The sequence below is a fragment of the Myodes glareolus genome, chromosome 6 (genome assembly GCF_982192425.1).
Source record: "Myodes glareolus chromosome 6, mMyoGla1.1, whole genome shotgun sequence".
NCBI classification, from domain to species: domain Eukaryota; kingdom Metazoa; phylum Chordata; class Mammalia; order Rodentia; family Cricetidae; genus Myodes; species Myodes glareolus.
The window spans coordinates 48,777,760-48,792,723 of record NC_142031.1 but is presented as its reverse complement, the minus strand read 5'-3'; the positions used below and the strand labels follow the sequence as shown (position 1 = coordinate 48,792,723).

Below are 14,964 nucleotides of genomic sequence, written 5' to 3'. Positions count from 1 at the left end.
CACATACCTATAATCCCAGCCCTGGGGAGGCAGGGGCAGAAAGAGTGGGACTTCCAGGTCATTCTGGACACACAATAAGTTCAAGGCCTGCCTGGAAAGGAGCTGCAGTGAAAGCAGGAAAACAGCAGATTGGGCCTGAAAGATGGTTCCGTTCTTAAGAGAGCTTGCTGCGTAGTCATGAGCATCAGATTCCAGATCCCAGCTCTCATGTAACAAGCTGGGTATTCCACAAATGCCCATGACTTCAGTGCTCTTTCCTGATTTCTGCACACACACACACACACACACACACACACACACACACACACACATTAAAGACAGGGTCTTGCAATGTAGAGCCCTGGTTGTCCTGGAACTTGCTATGTAGACCAGACTGGCCTCAAACTCACAGAGATTCTCCTGCCTCTGCCTCGAGAGAAGGTGTGCGATATGAAATCCTGCCCAATAAAAAATGCATTTATTTACTGTGTATCTGGTGTTAGGGGGCGTGTGTTCTACTTCTTGGGGTCAGAAGACAGCTTGTGGGAGTTGGTTTTCTCCTTCCACTACATTGATGTCTGAGTGTGCCCTTCCTGGATTCCATGTGTCCTCTGGCCCAGCCTTTGAGACCAGTGCTAGGGATGTCACTTCCATCCCTCCTGCTCTTGAGACTCCCAGGGGACAGTGCTTAGGACCTCTAGTGTTTCCATTTTCACCCCAGACATAGGCGTTTGTCAGAAACCTTTGCAGGTCAACTGGTACTGTAAAACTCAGTTAATGGCCATGAAAAGATAGGCCTCCCCAGGCATGGTGGTGGTGCACGCCTTTAATTCCAGCACTTGGGAGGCAGAGGCAGATGAATCCCTGAGTTCAAGGCCAGCCTGGTCTACAAACTGAGTTCTAGGACAGCCAGGGTTACAGAGAGAAACTCTGTCTTGAAAAACCAAAATAATAAAAAAGGGAAGAAAAGATGGGCCTCATGGTGAAAACACGTAGAATGTGGGTGTGCTAGGAGCTGGTGTGAACCTTTAAAAACTTTTCATCTTACTTATTTCTCTTGTGTGTGTGTGCACAGTGTCTGTTTAGGGGTGTGTGTGCCACAGGGTGCATGTGGCGTCAGAAGACAATTTATATATGTTGGTTCTTTCATCCTACTATGGGGGGAGGGGATCCCAGGAATTGAACTCAGGTCTTCGGGATTGACTGCAAGCACCTTTCCCCCTTCAGTAGACCTTTGTGACCAGCGCACTATAGGAGAAAGGAGCTGCTTCCTGCAAGAACGGCACACAGGCACATGAGACTCACGTGCACTCGACTCCTGGCAAGACTGTAAATGTTGCCCGGGTTTATGGTATAGTTCGGTACAAGTTTTGAACTGGTTGATGCTTCGTGTCCTCACGAAACTTCTGCATGGGTTTGCTTGGGTCTGACCAAGGCTACGTGTTCATTAGACTCTCTGGACCTAGGCTGGGAAGGTTTGGAGTGTTGTTGTTGGTGGTGGGTGTCTGCGTTTGTGTCCTGGCTATGTATGTGTGCCCTGGCTTCCTGGCTTTGGTTGTGTGCTGGAGGATGGGGCTGGGTATGCCCATGATCTGGATGCCCGTCATGTCACACCGGTTAGGTCCACATCTCCCGTGGCCGACGTGAGTGTACCAAGGTCCTCTGGTCCAGGCTTGTAGGGTAGAGGGTCGGACCCCAGGAGGCCGGACAGGGGGCGGGGGCGCTCAGGGCCGGCCCCGGGGCGGGGCGAACCGCCCAGGGCTGGGGGCGGGGCGGTCCGGCAGCCTCACTTCGGCGAAGTTGGCTGCGCGGAGGCTGGCCCGAGACGCGCCCGGAGCCCTGGGAAAGAGGGAGGAGGGAGGAGGGAGGAGGGAGGAGGGAGGAGGGAGGGTCGCGGCCGCCATGGGGCCGGGGGCCCGGGGCCGCCGCCGCCGTCGTCGCCTGATGGTCCTGCCACCGCCACCACCGCCCATGCGGGCGCTGCCCCTGCTGCTGCTGCTAGCGGGGCCGGGGGCTGCAGGTGAGGGATCAGGGACATGGAGGGTGGGACTGGGGTTGCAGGGGCGGGGAAGCACAAAATCCCCTAAGTTTGATTCGTAGGGGACTTGTAAGCCCAGGACTAGAGCCGGGGCAGAGGTGCAGGAGCTGGGGTCTGTACGCCAGTCATGGGTCGCGCAGGGATTCTTTATAGGAAGGAAGGGTCCTAGAGGCCCAAGAAATCAAGATACTTGAATGAACCAGGAGACGGAGCCTGGATATTCGGATGTGGGAATCTGGGGCTGGAATTTGGAGGCGAGGTGTATCAAAAGTTCCAGGCTCACTCCATCCTACTTCTGCCTGGGAAGGTTAGGGTGAAGGCTCAAGGACCCCCAAGGCCTAGGACCCCCTTGCACAAAAGGTTCTCCCCCATCCCTGGCGGGCCGGGAGTGGTGGTAGTGGGGGGGGCGAAGTGGGGGCGCGAAGTTCTCTGAGCTCTGAACTCCGAGAAAACTTCTCAGGCCGGAGAGCTGCAAGACCTGGCACTGGAGCGCGAGGAGCCGGAGCTGAAGCCCCAGCGGCGCCCGCGCCCCCTCCCCTGCGCGCCGCCCGCTCCCTCTTCTGGCCGCTGGGAGCCCACAGCCTCAGTACCCCGCCTCTCTGCCGGGAGAAGGGGCGAGGTCCACGTGCTTCTCTCCGGCTTCTGGGCCCCCTCCCCAACCGGCCCGGGGGCCTCCCGCCCCTCCTCCTCCAATCTTCACTCCCCTCCCCCGCTCGGGACAATGGCTGCGCCGTCTAGACACCCCCTCCCCCCGGCCGGCCTCGCGCTTTCTTTGCCAGACAAAGCGGGACCCATGGAGGGCCAGAGCGGGGACTGAGGGGGCGCCCCCATCTCCGCCCCGGGAGGCCTGATCAGCGGGGGAGGGGCATAAGCCGGTGGCCTGGGCCAGGGGTTCTAGGGAGCCTAGGGTGGGACTCAGGGCTGGGCCCGGTGAGAGTTGCAGAGAGGGACCGGCGTCCCTAGCTTCGCCTCTGGGCTCATCTAGGCAGGACCGGGCAGGAGCCACCGCCCCCGCGGGGCCAGCGCAGACTCATGGCCTGTCACACATTGAGAGATGCAAATGTGCATGTGCGCAGGTTTAGCACACCCACTGATGCACACTTGGCACACACAAGGCACACCTACGTGTTCACTTCATAAACCGATGAGCATTCATATAAGGTCAAATATCACACATGCATGGATCGACCAGGACTTGATATGAATTCATAGTCAAGGTCATACTCATAGGTGTCAATGCATGACCTGTACAGACACACCCTGGCCACACAGCTGTATGTTTGAATAATGCTCATATAGGTGGATGCACAGCATATGCAGCTTGTATGTTTGGGTGCACATGTAGTACTTGACTATGCTGTTCACAGATAACCAGCGTGGTAATATGCACATACACTTTTACTATTAGCCACACAGTGGCCTAATAATCTCAGGTCTTCACGGACTGTCACACAAACTCACAAGCATGTGTGCACAACATACACACACACACAGGGCTCGCATAGTCGTGTCTCCTATCCAACAGTTTCCAGTGTGATGTCACAAAAATGACTAGGTCCCTCATTCTTAGCTCATTCTCTTATTGTGTTTCTCTCAGTTGCTGTCTGTCCTGTCGCCCCCCCCCACCCCCAATTCTTTCTCCCTCCAAGGAACACACTTCTACAGTGGCCCACACCTGCCTGAGCACATAATTCTCCACTAACTCAGACCTGGCCACACCTCTCACCCATCTGGCAAGACTGACACACCCAAGAGGGACACAGCCCTGAGGGATGGGGACACTGGATAGGGCAGCACACGTCTTACAACAGATGCCTCTCCTTACACTATACACCCTGGTCATGTAGTACCCAAAGCCATCTCTACTGCTGTCATCAGTTACTCCTGCGTGCACACTTTGCCTGCTCTTTCAAGAGCCAGCAGGCTTGGCTGACTGAGGTAGATACCCCAACACTAAGGGAAGGTAAACCCAGAGGCCCACCGTTCCCTGCCTCCTCCATTCTTCCAGGACATGGGCTTGAAGATGTACCCCTTCTCTATTAGGCACATCTTAATTTGGGCAACTTCCTGAGCCCCCACATCTGGCACAAGTCAACTCCTCCTTCCCACCCCTGCCTTGTGGTTCCCAGGGCTTGAGTTGGCAGGGACAGCTGCGGCCCCAACAGCTGGGGCTGGGGCGGGGGGCCGTGGGAACTGTAGATAGGGGGCCTCTCAGTACCCACAGAGACACCCTTCCAGCCCGTGCAGCTGTTGCCTGGCAGACAGGAAAGGAGGGTCTGTCCTTTGGATTTGGGGTTCTGGGTGCCTATCTGACCTCTCCACCTTCTTTTGCCCTCACATAGCTCCCCCTTGCCTGGATGGAAGCCCATGTGCAAATGGAGGTCGGTGCACCCAGCAGCCCTCTCGGGAGGCTGCCTGCCTGTGAGTGTCTGGCCCAGTGCCATCAGTGGCCCTGCATGGGGAGGGAATTTGTCCTCTTCCTCTGCCTCTGAGTCTCCTGGGGATTGCTGGTATCACTTCCTCCATGTGTGTGGCTTGGGTAACCTCTTGTGTTTCCCTATTGGGAATTAGACAGAGTTAAGAGCGGAGGCTCTCTGAACTTCATCTGGCTGGGGTTCAAATCCCACATCATGTTGCTAAGTGGCTGAGACTTAAACCCGTGGAGTCACAGTATTCTGGAATGGAAAATTGATTCCCAGGGCCAATGACAGTGACTCAACAATGTTGAGGACATCCATAGCCTCCCATTATCTCAGGATCCAGGAGACCCAAAGGCTGCCTATACTAAAGTCCTGTTGTACTGCTCTCTGGTTTGGTGACCTTAGGTTAGTCACTTCTCTTTCTGTACCTCCCTGCATCTGTGAACTAGGAAGGCTTTCCCTGGCATATGACCGTGAAGGAGCCCAAGAATTATTTCTTCAATAATACACGGAAATGCAGAGGGTTGGGGGAAGAAGAGCAGGGGTTGGGAAAGAGCTAACTAGAGGCAGACAGAGCTCTGAGTTCTGGGACATCTGGAGCCAGTGCTGAGAACCCTCGGAGGGAGCCACTTTTGCATCTATAATGCCTTTTCTTTCACAATTTTGGCTGTGAAGATTTGAAAAGAACCGTAAACTGGGTGGTTTGCATTTGTCTTTCCCAGCAGAAGCAGGAGGATTGCCTTTAGTTGGAGGTCAGCTTGCACTACAAATTGAGTTCCATGCCTGCCTATGCCACAGAGTGAGACTGTCTCAAGAACGTTTTGTTTTTGTGTTTAAAGGCAGGGGGCCCAGCGAGATAGCTCAAGTAGATAAAGGAGCTTGCTGCCAAACTTGGCAACCTGAGTTAAATTCTGGGGACCCACAAGGTGGAAGGGGAGAACCAACTTCAACAAGTTGTTCTCTGACCTCCACACACACACACACACAAAATAATGTAATAAAACATTAAAAATACATTTAAAAATGAGAGAGACTTTTGAAGCTCTTTGAGGGCTGGAGGTGTTCAGTGGTGAGTGCTTGCTTAGCCTAGGTTGTGTGTGTGTGTGTGTTTGTGTGTGTGTGTGTGTGTGTGTGTGTGTAGGGGGACAGAGTGGGATGGACCTCAAAGTTTGTGTCCTTATTGGGCTTGTTTTCATTTTAATAGTAATAGCAGTCCATCCAGCAACTATTAATTAGTTCATAAATGTGTTCATTTACTCAATACCGTGTGGGCTAGCCAGTGGGTCAGCCGCAAGCTAGGTGGGACCAGGATGACTTCCGATATGGAAGAGCCCCCTTTGAAGTTACACTGACAGATGACCTCAAGTGACTGGAACCCCATTTAGCTTCACCTGGGGCCTGCTGGCCGAGGAGCATCCTGAGACTGGGGGTTTATGCTGGTGGAACTGCGAGGGAAGCTTGGAAGGAGTCACTTGGAAGGGAGGGTGAGCCACCGGGGCCGGGCGCCTGCGCAGTGGAACTACACGCCTGGACTACTGCCGACAGGTGAATACGCCCGAGGCCGCCCCGCCCCTTGACAGGTGAATCACCGGCTCACGCGGCCTCCGGGAGCCCGGATCGCGCGGAGTGGAGCCCGCTCAGGCTCCAGAGTAGATCTCGTGGGGAGCCTCACCCTACGTCACCCTCAGCCTTCAACCCTCTCCTTTAATTTCTCAACACCTCCTGTCTGCTTAGGGGTGACCCTCCAACTGTCACTTTCTTCCACCGATACCCCCACAAATCCGTGTGCTTCCCTCCTCCCACCCCTCCCCACCCTAAGTAGGCACCAGGGCTCTCCCTCGCTCGGTTCTCGCCTGCCTTGCCGGTCGGTCAGTTTCCTTCTTGGAAGCCGCACTCTCCGCCCCCGCCCCCCATCCCCACGTTCCCCCCCCCCCCCAAAGCTCAGGCCGCGGGGCGGGGCGCAGGGCCCGGGTTGGAACCGGCCCGACCGGTCGGCGGGGGCGCCGGGCGTAGAGCGTGGGAACCCGCCCGCGGCGCAGGGAGGGGGCCGCGCCCAGCCTGGCTATGGTACCCGCAGTCCCCGGCGCCCTGCACGAAGCGCCCCCTCCTGGCGCGCCATCGTCACCGCTCTGCTGGTCTTTGGGGAAGGGGATAGAGCATCTTCTCGGTTTCCAGAATTCGAATGCCTCCCCCACCCATGCCGGGCTGAGCTTCTACTCATTTAGCTAGGAACGGTATTCTGGGGCGAAGGGGGGCGGTATTGTAAGGTGACGCTAAAAACTGAGTCAACTGCTTTGAGTTCTGCCCCTGGCCTTGGTTCCGACTGAGCTAGGGGATCCACGCTGGGAGTTGGAAGGGTAGGGTAGAGGAGAGGAGGGTCGAGGTAGGGGTGACGTTCTTAGTTTCTTACACTCAAACCCTTGGTGGCTTTGGGGAAGGCGTTGCAGGCTACAGGCTCTCCTTCCAGCATGAGGGCTGAGGTTGCCCATGAGAAGCCCCGCCTGATCCATGGAAGGAGGGTTGTGTGCGCTTGAGAGAAAGAAGTTTAGGGTTTGTGGCTATCTTCCGTCTGTCCATGTGAGCGAAAGTTTTCCATATACGCGTGGGAGGCTGTGGCTTGGTGTCTGTGTTTGCCAGGCCAGTATGCCCAGCTTTATGTGTCTGTGTGGCTTCTGGGTCCTTCAGGGTGTGTCTTAGGAGTCTTAGGCTTTTTTTTTTTTGTTGTTGTTCCCACCACCTGGAATGCCCTACCCCACATCACCCTTTGGCTCACCCTTTTTACTTTCTTTAGTGTGTGAAAATGTAACACCCACTCATTCTGTCACCCTTAGGCTGCCTGTGAGTTCCCTGTGGTTGCTGTAACAGATGATCACAAACAGGGTGGTTTAAAACAACAGAAATGTACTCTGGAAAAATCTTGGAGGCCGGAAGTCGGAAATTAAGGCGTTGCCAGGACTGGCTTTCCCTACAGACGTTCCATGGGGAGAATCCCTTACTGTCTCTTCCAGCTTCTGGCTGGCTCAGGCAGTCCTTGGCTTATGACTGCCTCACCCTACTCTCTGCTTTGCCGGCACATGGCCTTTCTTCTCTGTATTCCAAGTCAGTTTCTATCTCAGTCTTTCCCTCTCTTCTCTTGCAGCCCTGACTTCTTTCTCTTGTGTCCTGGAGTGGAACCCAGGGCCCTGCATATGCCAGGCAAGAGCTCTGCCATTGAGCCCCATCCCAGACTTTCTCTTCTAAAGAGACTGTATGTCCAGGCGGATGAAATGACTCAGTGGTTTAGAGTACATACTGCTTTTGCAGAGACCCCAAACTTGATTCCCAGCCCTCAGATGGTTACCCACCTGTCACTCCAGCCCCAGGGGTTCTGTTGATCTCTTCTGGTCTCTGAGGACACTGCACTCAAGTGCACACATGCCCATAGGCAGCCACATGTGTATACACATAATTAAAAATAAATAAATAGGGGTTGGAAAAAATGGCTCTGCAGTTAAGAGCACTTATTATTCTTTCGTACAACCTAGAACCCATATGGTGGCTCACAACTATCCTAATGTCTGTGCCTTCTTCAGACCTCCGTGGGCAGCAGGCATGCACATTGTGTACATACATGCATACAGGAAGAACACTCATCCTTATGAAAGTAAAGTAAACCAATCTTTAAAAGAAAAAGACATCTGTCATTTGGAATAGCTTGGATAATCCAGAGCGAATTCATCTTGAAATCCTTCCTAATCATACTGGCTAAAATTCTTTGTCCTTCCTTCTTTTTTCTTGTGCTGGGGATTGAACTCAGGGCTTTGTGCATCCCAAGCAAGTGCAGTATCACTGAGCTATATTCCCAACTCTCTTGTTATTTGTTTAAAAATAAATATATATTTATTTTGAGACAGGGTCTTGCTATGTGGCTAAGGCTGGCTTTGAACTCCTGATCCACCTGCTTAAACCTCCCGAATTCCAGGTTTATAAGTGTGAGCCGCCTTCTTTAAAAAAAGTAAGGTGAAGTCACAACTTGTGGCACATGGTGCTTCAGGGGAGTACCATGTCTTTACAAGTCCTGTGGCTTATACAAACTGTTGCTGGCATGTTTTATGCTAATTTGTTAACTTGTTTTCTTTGCCTGACCTGGCTATGAGGACCAAGAGGGTAAGAATCACTTTTATTTTGTGTGCTTCTGTGTTGTAGTTTGTAGTAGGCGTCGATAATATTTGTTGTCAGATTAAATTGGTATGTCTGGGACTAGTGGCATGCACCTTTAAACCAAGCGATCTAGAGGCAGAGGCAGAGACAAGTAAATTTCTGTGAGTTCCAGGCTAGCCAGGAGTATGTAGTGAAGCCCTATCTTAAAAAAGAAAAAAGAAAGACTAAGTGGATGTTTGACAGTTTATTTGGCACCTGTGTTTGATGATTGTGTCTTGTGTTGTCTGTTGTGGATTGCCATGCTTTGTATTGTCCTCACCACGCATCTCTTCCCACAGGTGCCTGCCAGGCTGGGTGGGTGAGCGGTGCCAGCTGGAAGACCCTTGCCACTCAGGCCCCTGTGCTGGCCGTGGCGTCTGCCAGAGTTCCGTGGTGGCAGGCACTGCCCGATTCTCCTGTCGCTGTCCCCGTGGCTTCCGAGGTGAAGGGGTGGGCTTGGATGGGAGCCCGAGTTCGGCAAGGATGTGGTCAGTCCCAAGCTCACCCTCTCCTGGTTCTTCCAGGCCCAGACTGCTCCCTGCCAGACCCCTGCCTCAGCAGCCCTTGTGCTCATGGTGCCCGCTGCTCAGTGGGGTCGGATGGCCGCTTTGTCTGCTCCTGTCCACCCGGCTACCAGGGTCGCAGCTGCCGAAGTGATGTGGATGAGTGCCGAGCGGGTGGATCCTGCCACCACGGTGGTACCTGCCTCAACACTCCCGGCTCCTTCCGCTGCCAGTGTCCGCTTGGCTACACAGGGCTGCTGTGTGAGAACCCCACAGTGCCCTGTGCCCCTTCCCCGTGTCGTAATGGTGGCACTTGTAGGCAGAGTAGTGATACCACTTATGACTGTGCTTGTCTTCCTGGTGAGTAAGTGGTACCCAGGGGAGGCAGCTGGGGACAATAGGCTAGCCTCTTAGTGACCATCCTTACCTTGTCCTCCCCTACTAGGCTTTGAGGGCCAGAATTGTGAAGTCAATGTGGATGACTGTCCTGGACATCGGTGTCTCAATGGGGGAACGTGTGTGGATGGTGTCAACACTTACAACTGCCAGTGCCCTCCTGAGTGGACAGGTGGGCACTCAGGCTGTAAGGAGCTGGGGCTGCTGTCGGGTGGGTACACAGGCAACCTAGACCAGTGCATCTTTGTGTCCTAGGCCAGTTCTGCACAGAGGATGTGGACGAATGTCAGTTGCAGCCCAATGCCTGCCACAATGGGGGCACCTGCTTCAACCTACTGGGTGGCCACAGCTGTGTCTGTGTCAATGGCTGGACGGGTGAGAGCTGCAGTCAAAATATTGATGACTGTGCTACGGCTGTGTGCTTCCACGGGGCCACCTGCCATGACCGTGTGGCCTCTTTCTACTGTGCCTGCCCTATGGGCAAGACAGGTGAGTGGTCATTTTCTTTGTAGGCAGCAGGATGCCAGTTAGGGTTTCAGAAGGGAAGGTGAAGAGAGACTCTGATTTTTTTTTGTTTTGTTTGGTTTTTTGTTTTTTGAGACAGGGTTTCTCTGTAGCTTCTGGAGCCTGTCCTGGAACTAGCTCTTGTAGACCAGGCTGGCCTCGAACTCACAGAGATCCGCCTGCCCCTGCCTCCCAAGTGAGACTCTGATTTGAGTATTAGAAAGATTGTGATGGGGCTGGGGTGTTGCTTATCAGTAGAGCGTGTGCTTAGTGTGCACCAGGCCCTGGTTCAGTCCTTAACATGAAGGGAGGAAGCAAAACTGAGGAAAAAAGGGAGGAGGGAGGGAGGGAGGGAGACAAGACGGGTATGCTGGATTTGGGAGGCAGGCTGAACCTCTGTCCTGTGAGGGACTGGTATACAGTCCAAGGCAGATGCCACTGGAATTGGGGAACTACTGAGATGTCTGACTGGGAAAGAGGCAGCACCTTGGGCAGTTAGAAAGGGCAGAGAATGTGTTAAGAGGGGTACGTGGATAGCTGGGAATGGTGGCACACACCTTTAATTCCAGTGACACATCTCTGAGTTAGAGGCCAGCCTGGTCTACAGAGTGAGTTCCAGGACAGCCAAGGCTGTTACACAGAGAGACCCTGTCTTGACCACCCCCCCCCCCCCGCGCCAAAGTTTATTTTATGTATTTGTGTTGTCTGCATGTATGTCTGGTCCCACATGCGTGACTGGTATGCTCAGAGGCCAGAAGAATGAATCAGATCCCCTGGCACTGGAGTTACAGATGGTTCTGAACTGCCTAATGGGTGCTGTCAATCAAAATTAGCTCCTCTGGAAGAGCAGCTCGTGCTCTTAGCTGCTGAGCCATCTTTCCAGCCCTTGGTGACTTGTTTGTAAAACATTTCCAAGTTGTTTTCAAATGGTTTAGAAGAAACAGGTTAAAAGATAAATAATACCGAACCAAATGCTCTGTATGTGAAACATATTCTGTATATTTCAACTTTTTTGTCATAGTAAGTGTCTTAAAAAAGCAGATATGGGCTGGAGAGATAGTTCAGCTGTTAAAGGGTAGACTCACAACCAAAAATTAAGGAGTTTGGTTCCCAGCACCTATGGCTGTCTCTCCAGCCACAAAAATAAAATAAAATAATAAAAAAATGAAGTAGATACTGAATACACTGCTGGTTAATAATATAAACAAGAAACAGGGGCATCCAGGTGCGGTTGTGCATGTCTTTAATCCCAGCACTTGGGAGGCAGAGGCAGTCAGGTGAGCCAGGATTGCCAGGGCTACACAGAGAAACCCTGCTTCGAAAAACAAACAAAACAAAACAACAACAAAAGGAGGAAGCAAGCAAGATGGGCCAGATTGATACTCAGGGGGTTAAAGGTGCTTGCTGAGTAAGCCTGGCAATCTGAGTTCCACCACTGGGACCCACAGGTAGGAGAGCATCAGCAACCTAGGTTACCCTCTGACCTCTATACATGCACGATGACATGTGCAAACCCCCCAGATAAGTGAATTAATTAAAAAAGCAATAGTAAACAAAATGCTAACAGCTGGGAGTGTAGCTTGGTGGCATCATTCATGCTTTGTATGCCTAGTGTCCTGCCATTCCTCCTTAGAACCAACCTTCTTCCTCAAATGCTTCAATTTGGTCACATTGGGAAGAGTACAAAGGGACTCAGTGATCACCGCCCCACTCAAGTCTCTGTTCAGGGACCCGAAGAGAGATTAAAGTTTCAATGAGTGCCAGGGGTATGCTCACCTAAGGTCTGACTAAAACCTGAGTCCCCAGGAGGTCACAGTTTACAGAGGAGAACCTAGTGCTCTTGTGTTGTTTAAATGTATGTTCTAAGAAGGGCTTCATAAGTGGCTGCGGGGTTAAGAACAGCGGCTGCTCTTGCAAAGGACCCAGGTCCAATTCTCAGTACCCACACAGTGGCTACCGTCTGTAATTCTAGATCAAGAGCATCTGAAGTCCTTTTCTGACCTCCTAGAGTGCCAGATGCATGTTGCATGTTTGCAGGCAAAACACTTAGACATATAAAATAAATAATTATTTTTTAAAAATGGTTGTATTGGGGGCTGGAGAGATGGCTCAGTGGTTAAGAGCATTGCCTGCTCTTCCAAAGGTCCTGAGTTCAATTCCCGGCAACCACATGGTGGCTCACAGCCATCTGTAATGAGGTCTGGTGCCCTCTTCTGGCCTGCAGACATACACACAGACAGGATATTGTATACATAATAATAGAAAAAAATGGTTGTATTGTGGTTGGGTACTTACCCTGATATGAGGCATTTATATTAACTTCTTCCCCAGAAGATTCAGGGAGCATCTTAATCTTGGCTTACCTTTTCTCAGGCCTCCTGTGTCATCTGGACGATGCATGTGTCAGCAACCCCTGCCACGAGGATGCTATCTGTGATACCAACCCTGTGAGTGGTCGGGCCATCTGCACCTGTCCACCCGGCTTCACTGGAGGAGCATGTGACCAGGATGTGGACGAGTGCTCCATTGGTGAGAGGGGCACCCTCTGGAAATGAGTCTGAAGACAGGGGAAAGACTAAGCCGTAGTTGGCCATGTTCATCCTGCCTGTGCCCTCGTTCCGTAGGTGCCAACCCCTGCGAACATTTGGGTCGGTGTGTGAACACACAGGGCTCATTCCTGTGTCAATGTGGCCGTGGCTACACCGGACCTCGCTGTGAGACCGATGTCAATGAGTGTCTCTCTGGGCCCTGCCGCAACCAGGCCACATGTCTTGACCGAATTGGCCAGTTCACCTGCATCTGTATGGCAGGTGGGTGGTGGATGTGGCTTGGGTGGGTCCTGAAGGCTGGTGCCTGGGCAAGAAAAGCCAACAGTGAAACCGTGTTCATTTTTATTTGTTAAAATAAAATGCTGGGCATGGAAGCACTTGCCTGTAATTCCAGCATTTGTGAGGGAGAGGCAGTCTGGTTTATATGGTGAGTTCTAGGATTATGAAGTGAGACCCTGTCTTGAATAAAATGAAATAAAATAAAATAAAATAAAATAAGAAGGGGCTAGAGAGGTAGTTTAGTGGTTAAGAGTAGTTCTTTCTTTTCTAGAGGACTGAGTTTGGTTCTCAGCACCCATATGGGACAGTTTGCAACTGCCTGTTGCTCTAACTCCAGGGGATATACCACCCTCTTCTGGCCTCTGAGGGTACCCATCTCTCTCTCTCTCTCTCTCTGTACCCATCTCTCTCTCTCTCTCTCTCTCTCTCTCTCTCTCTCTCACACACACACACACACACACACACACCCAAACAAACAAAAAGCATTTCAAGTCAGCTATAACACTTTCAGTACATAGGGAATTGCAGGTCAGCCAGGGCTACATAGTGAGACCCTGTCTGGAACTCACCAGGCTGACCTTGAACTCACAGAGATCCACCTGCCTCTGCTTTCCAAACATTGGATTGAAAGGTATATGCCACTGTGCCTGGTAACAATATTTCTTTCAAAAATTGCATTCGTTTATATGTGTGTATGTGTGCTTGCGCACACATGTGTCTGTACATATAGATGCATGCATTGATGAGTTCGTATCGTGGTGTGAGTGTGGAGATTACAGGACAGCTTTCAGGAGTCAATTCTCCTTCCGCCGTGAGGGATCCAGTTGTCAGCCTTGGCACAAGCGTCCTTATTTGTTGAGCTATCTTGCTGGCTGCAACCTGGGTTTAAAGTAAAACTTCCTGGCTGGAGAGAGGGAGTGAGTTCTGTGTCTTTAGGGTGAAACCCTGTGACCCTGGATAAGGTAGGAGCAGGACCAGAGCAGAATTTTGCCAGATGGTATTGGAGGGGAAGCTTCATCAGCCTCGGTCCACATGAGACCACAGCCAGGTGAGGGTTCAGTTGTTTGAAACTAAATCTGAGTTTGTGCTCATGGACGCCTCTAATCCCAACATTTGGGTATCCGAAGCAGGAAGATCTTTAGTTGCAGGCTAGCTGAAGGTACGCAGAAGGAACCTGTCTCAATGAAACAATAACAAAATCAAAGCCCTGAAACTAAATAGAAAAAGACCCCTAAGGGGAACTTCCCACGCCTCATCCCATCCCTTTTCAGGCTTCACAGGCACCTACTGCGAGGTGGACATAGATGAATGTCAGAGCAGCCCGTGCGTCAACGGTGGCGTCTGCAAGGATCGTGTCAATGGCTTCAGTTGCACTTGCCCATCTGGTGAGGATCCTGGGACAGGGAGCCTGGCATGGCATGTTATGACACATTGAAATTTAAAGTAATTAGTTAATTAGTTACTTTTTTTGTGTAGGTGGGTTCTTTTCTTCCACTATGTGGGTCTTGGGAATCAAACTCAGGTGTTCAGGCTTCAGCGGCAAACCCTTTCTCCTCAGGGACGTCTCCCTGGCCTTGAGTACACTGAAATTAATTGAAAACAAAACAAAGGGGGGGTTTCCCACTCAAAGAAGGCAGGGTGCCTGCTTTGATTATGAATGTCCGCTCTCATTCACGCCTTACTCCCAGGATTCAGTGGGTCCACGTGCCAGCTGGACGTGGACGAATGTGCAAGCACTCCCTGCCGGAATGGCGCCAAGTGTGTGGACCAGCCCGATGGCTATGAGTGTCGCTGTGCAGAGGGTGAGAGGGGACCGTGAGACTGTGGCAAGAACCACAAGGTGGGCTGGTGGGTTGGTGGGTGTCAAGGACCAATAACAGAATTAGGGACAGCCTCAGAGGAGGGTTTCAGCGAGGCCAGGGCACGGCCAGTGACACCTGATGTACAGCTGATGATGGAGGTAGGCAGGGTTCTGGGCAGGATTCAGGGTGCAGCTGGCAGTGGGATTTAAAGAGGGAGGTTCTGGGTCGGGGGCGGTACTTGGAGCTGGGTGGAATGGGAGGGAGAAGGAGCGGGGCCTGACAACCGAGCTAGAATTGGGTCGAGACTATAGCCAC

General features: G+C 52.2%; 1 protein-coding gene across 2 annotated transcripts in view; it reads left to right on the top strand.

Moving 5' to 3' along the window:
- Nucleotides 1-1,874: 1,874 nt before the first annotated feature.
- Notch3 (notch receptor 3) overlaps nucleotides 1,875-14,964 on the top strand; it is a 46,282-nt gene continuing 33,192 nt past the window's right edge. For both annotated transcript variants that reach the window (XM_085690739.2, XM_085690738.2), the window contains exons 1-10: nucleotides 1,875-1,999; nucleotides 4,360-4,438; nucleotides 8,916-9,058; nucleotides 9,141-9,479; nucleotides 9,565-9,687; nucleotides 9,771-10,004; nucleotides 12,393-12,548; nucleotides 12,644-12,829; nucleotides 14,119-14,232; nucleotides 14,536-14,649. In XM_085690739.2, the coding sequence (XP_085546865.2) occupies nucleotides 1,882-1,999; nucleotides 4,360-4,438; nucleotides 8,916-9,058; nucleotides 9,141-9,479; nucleotides 9,565-9,687; nucleotides 9,771-10,004; nucleotides 12,393-12,548; nucleotides 12,644-12,829; nucleotides 14,119-14,232; nucleotides 14,536-14,649 (1,606 nt within the window). In that variant the 5' untranslated portion in view covers nucleotides 1,875-1,881. The remainder of the gene's footprint in view (nucleotides 2,000-4,359; nucleotides 4,439-8,915; nucleotides 9,059-9,140; nucleotides 9,480-9,564; nucleotides 9,688-9,770; nucleotides 10,005-12,392; nucleotides 12,549-12,643; nucleotides 12,830-14,118; nucleotides 14,233-14,535; nucleotides 14,650-14,964) is intronic.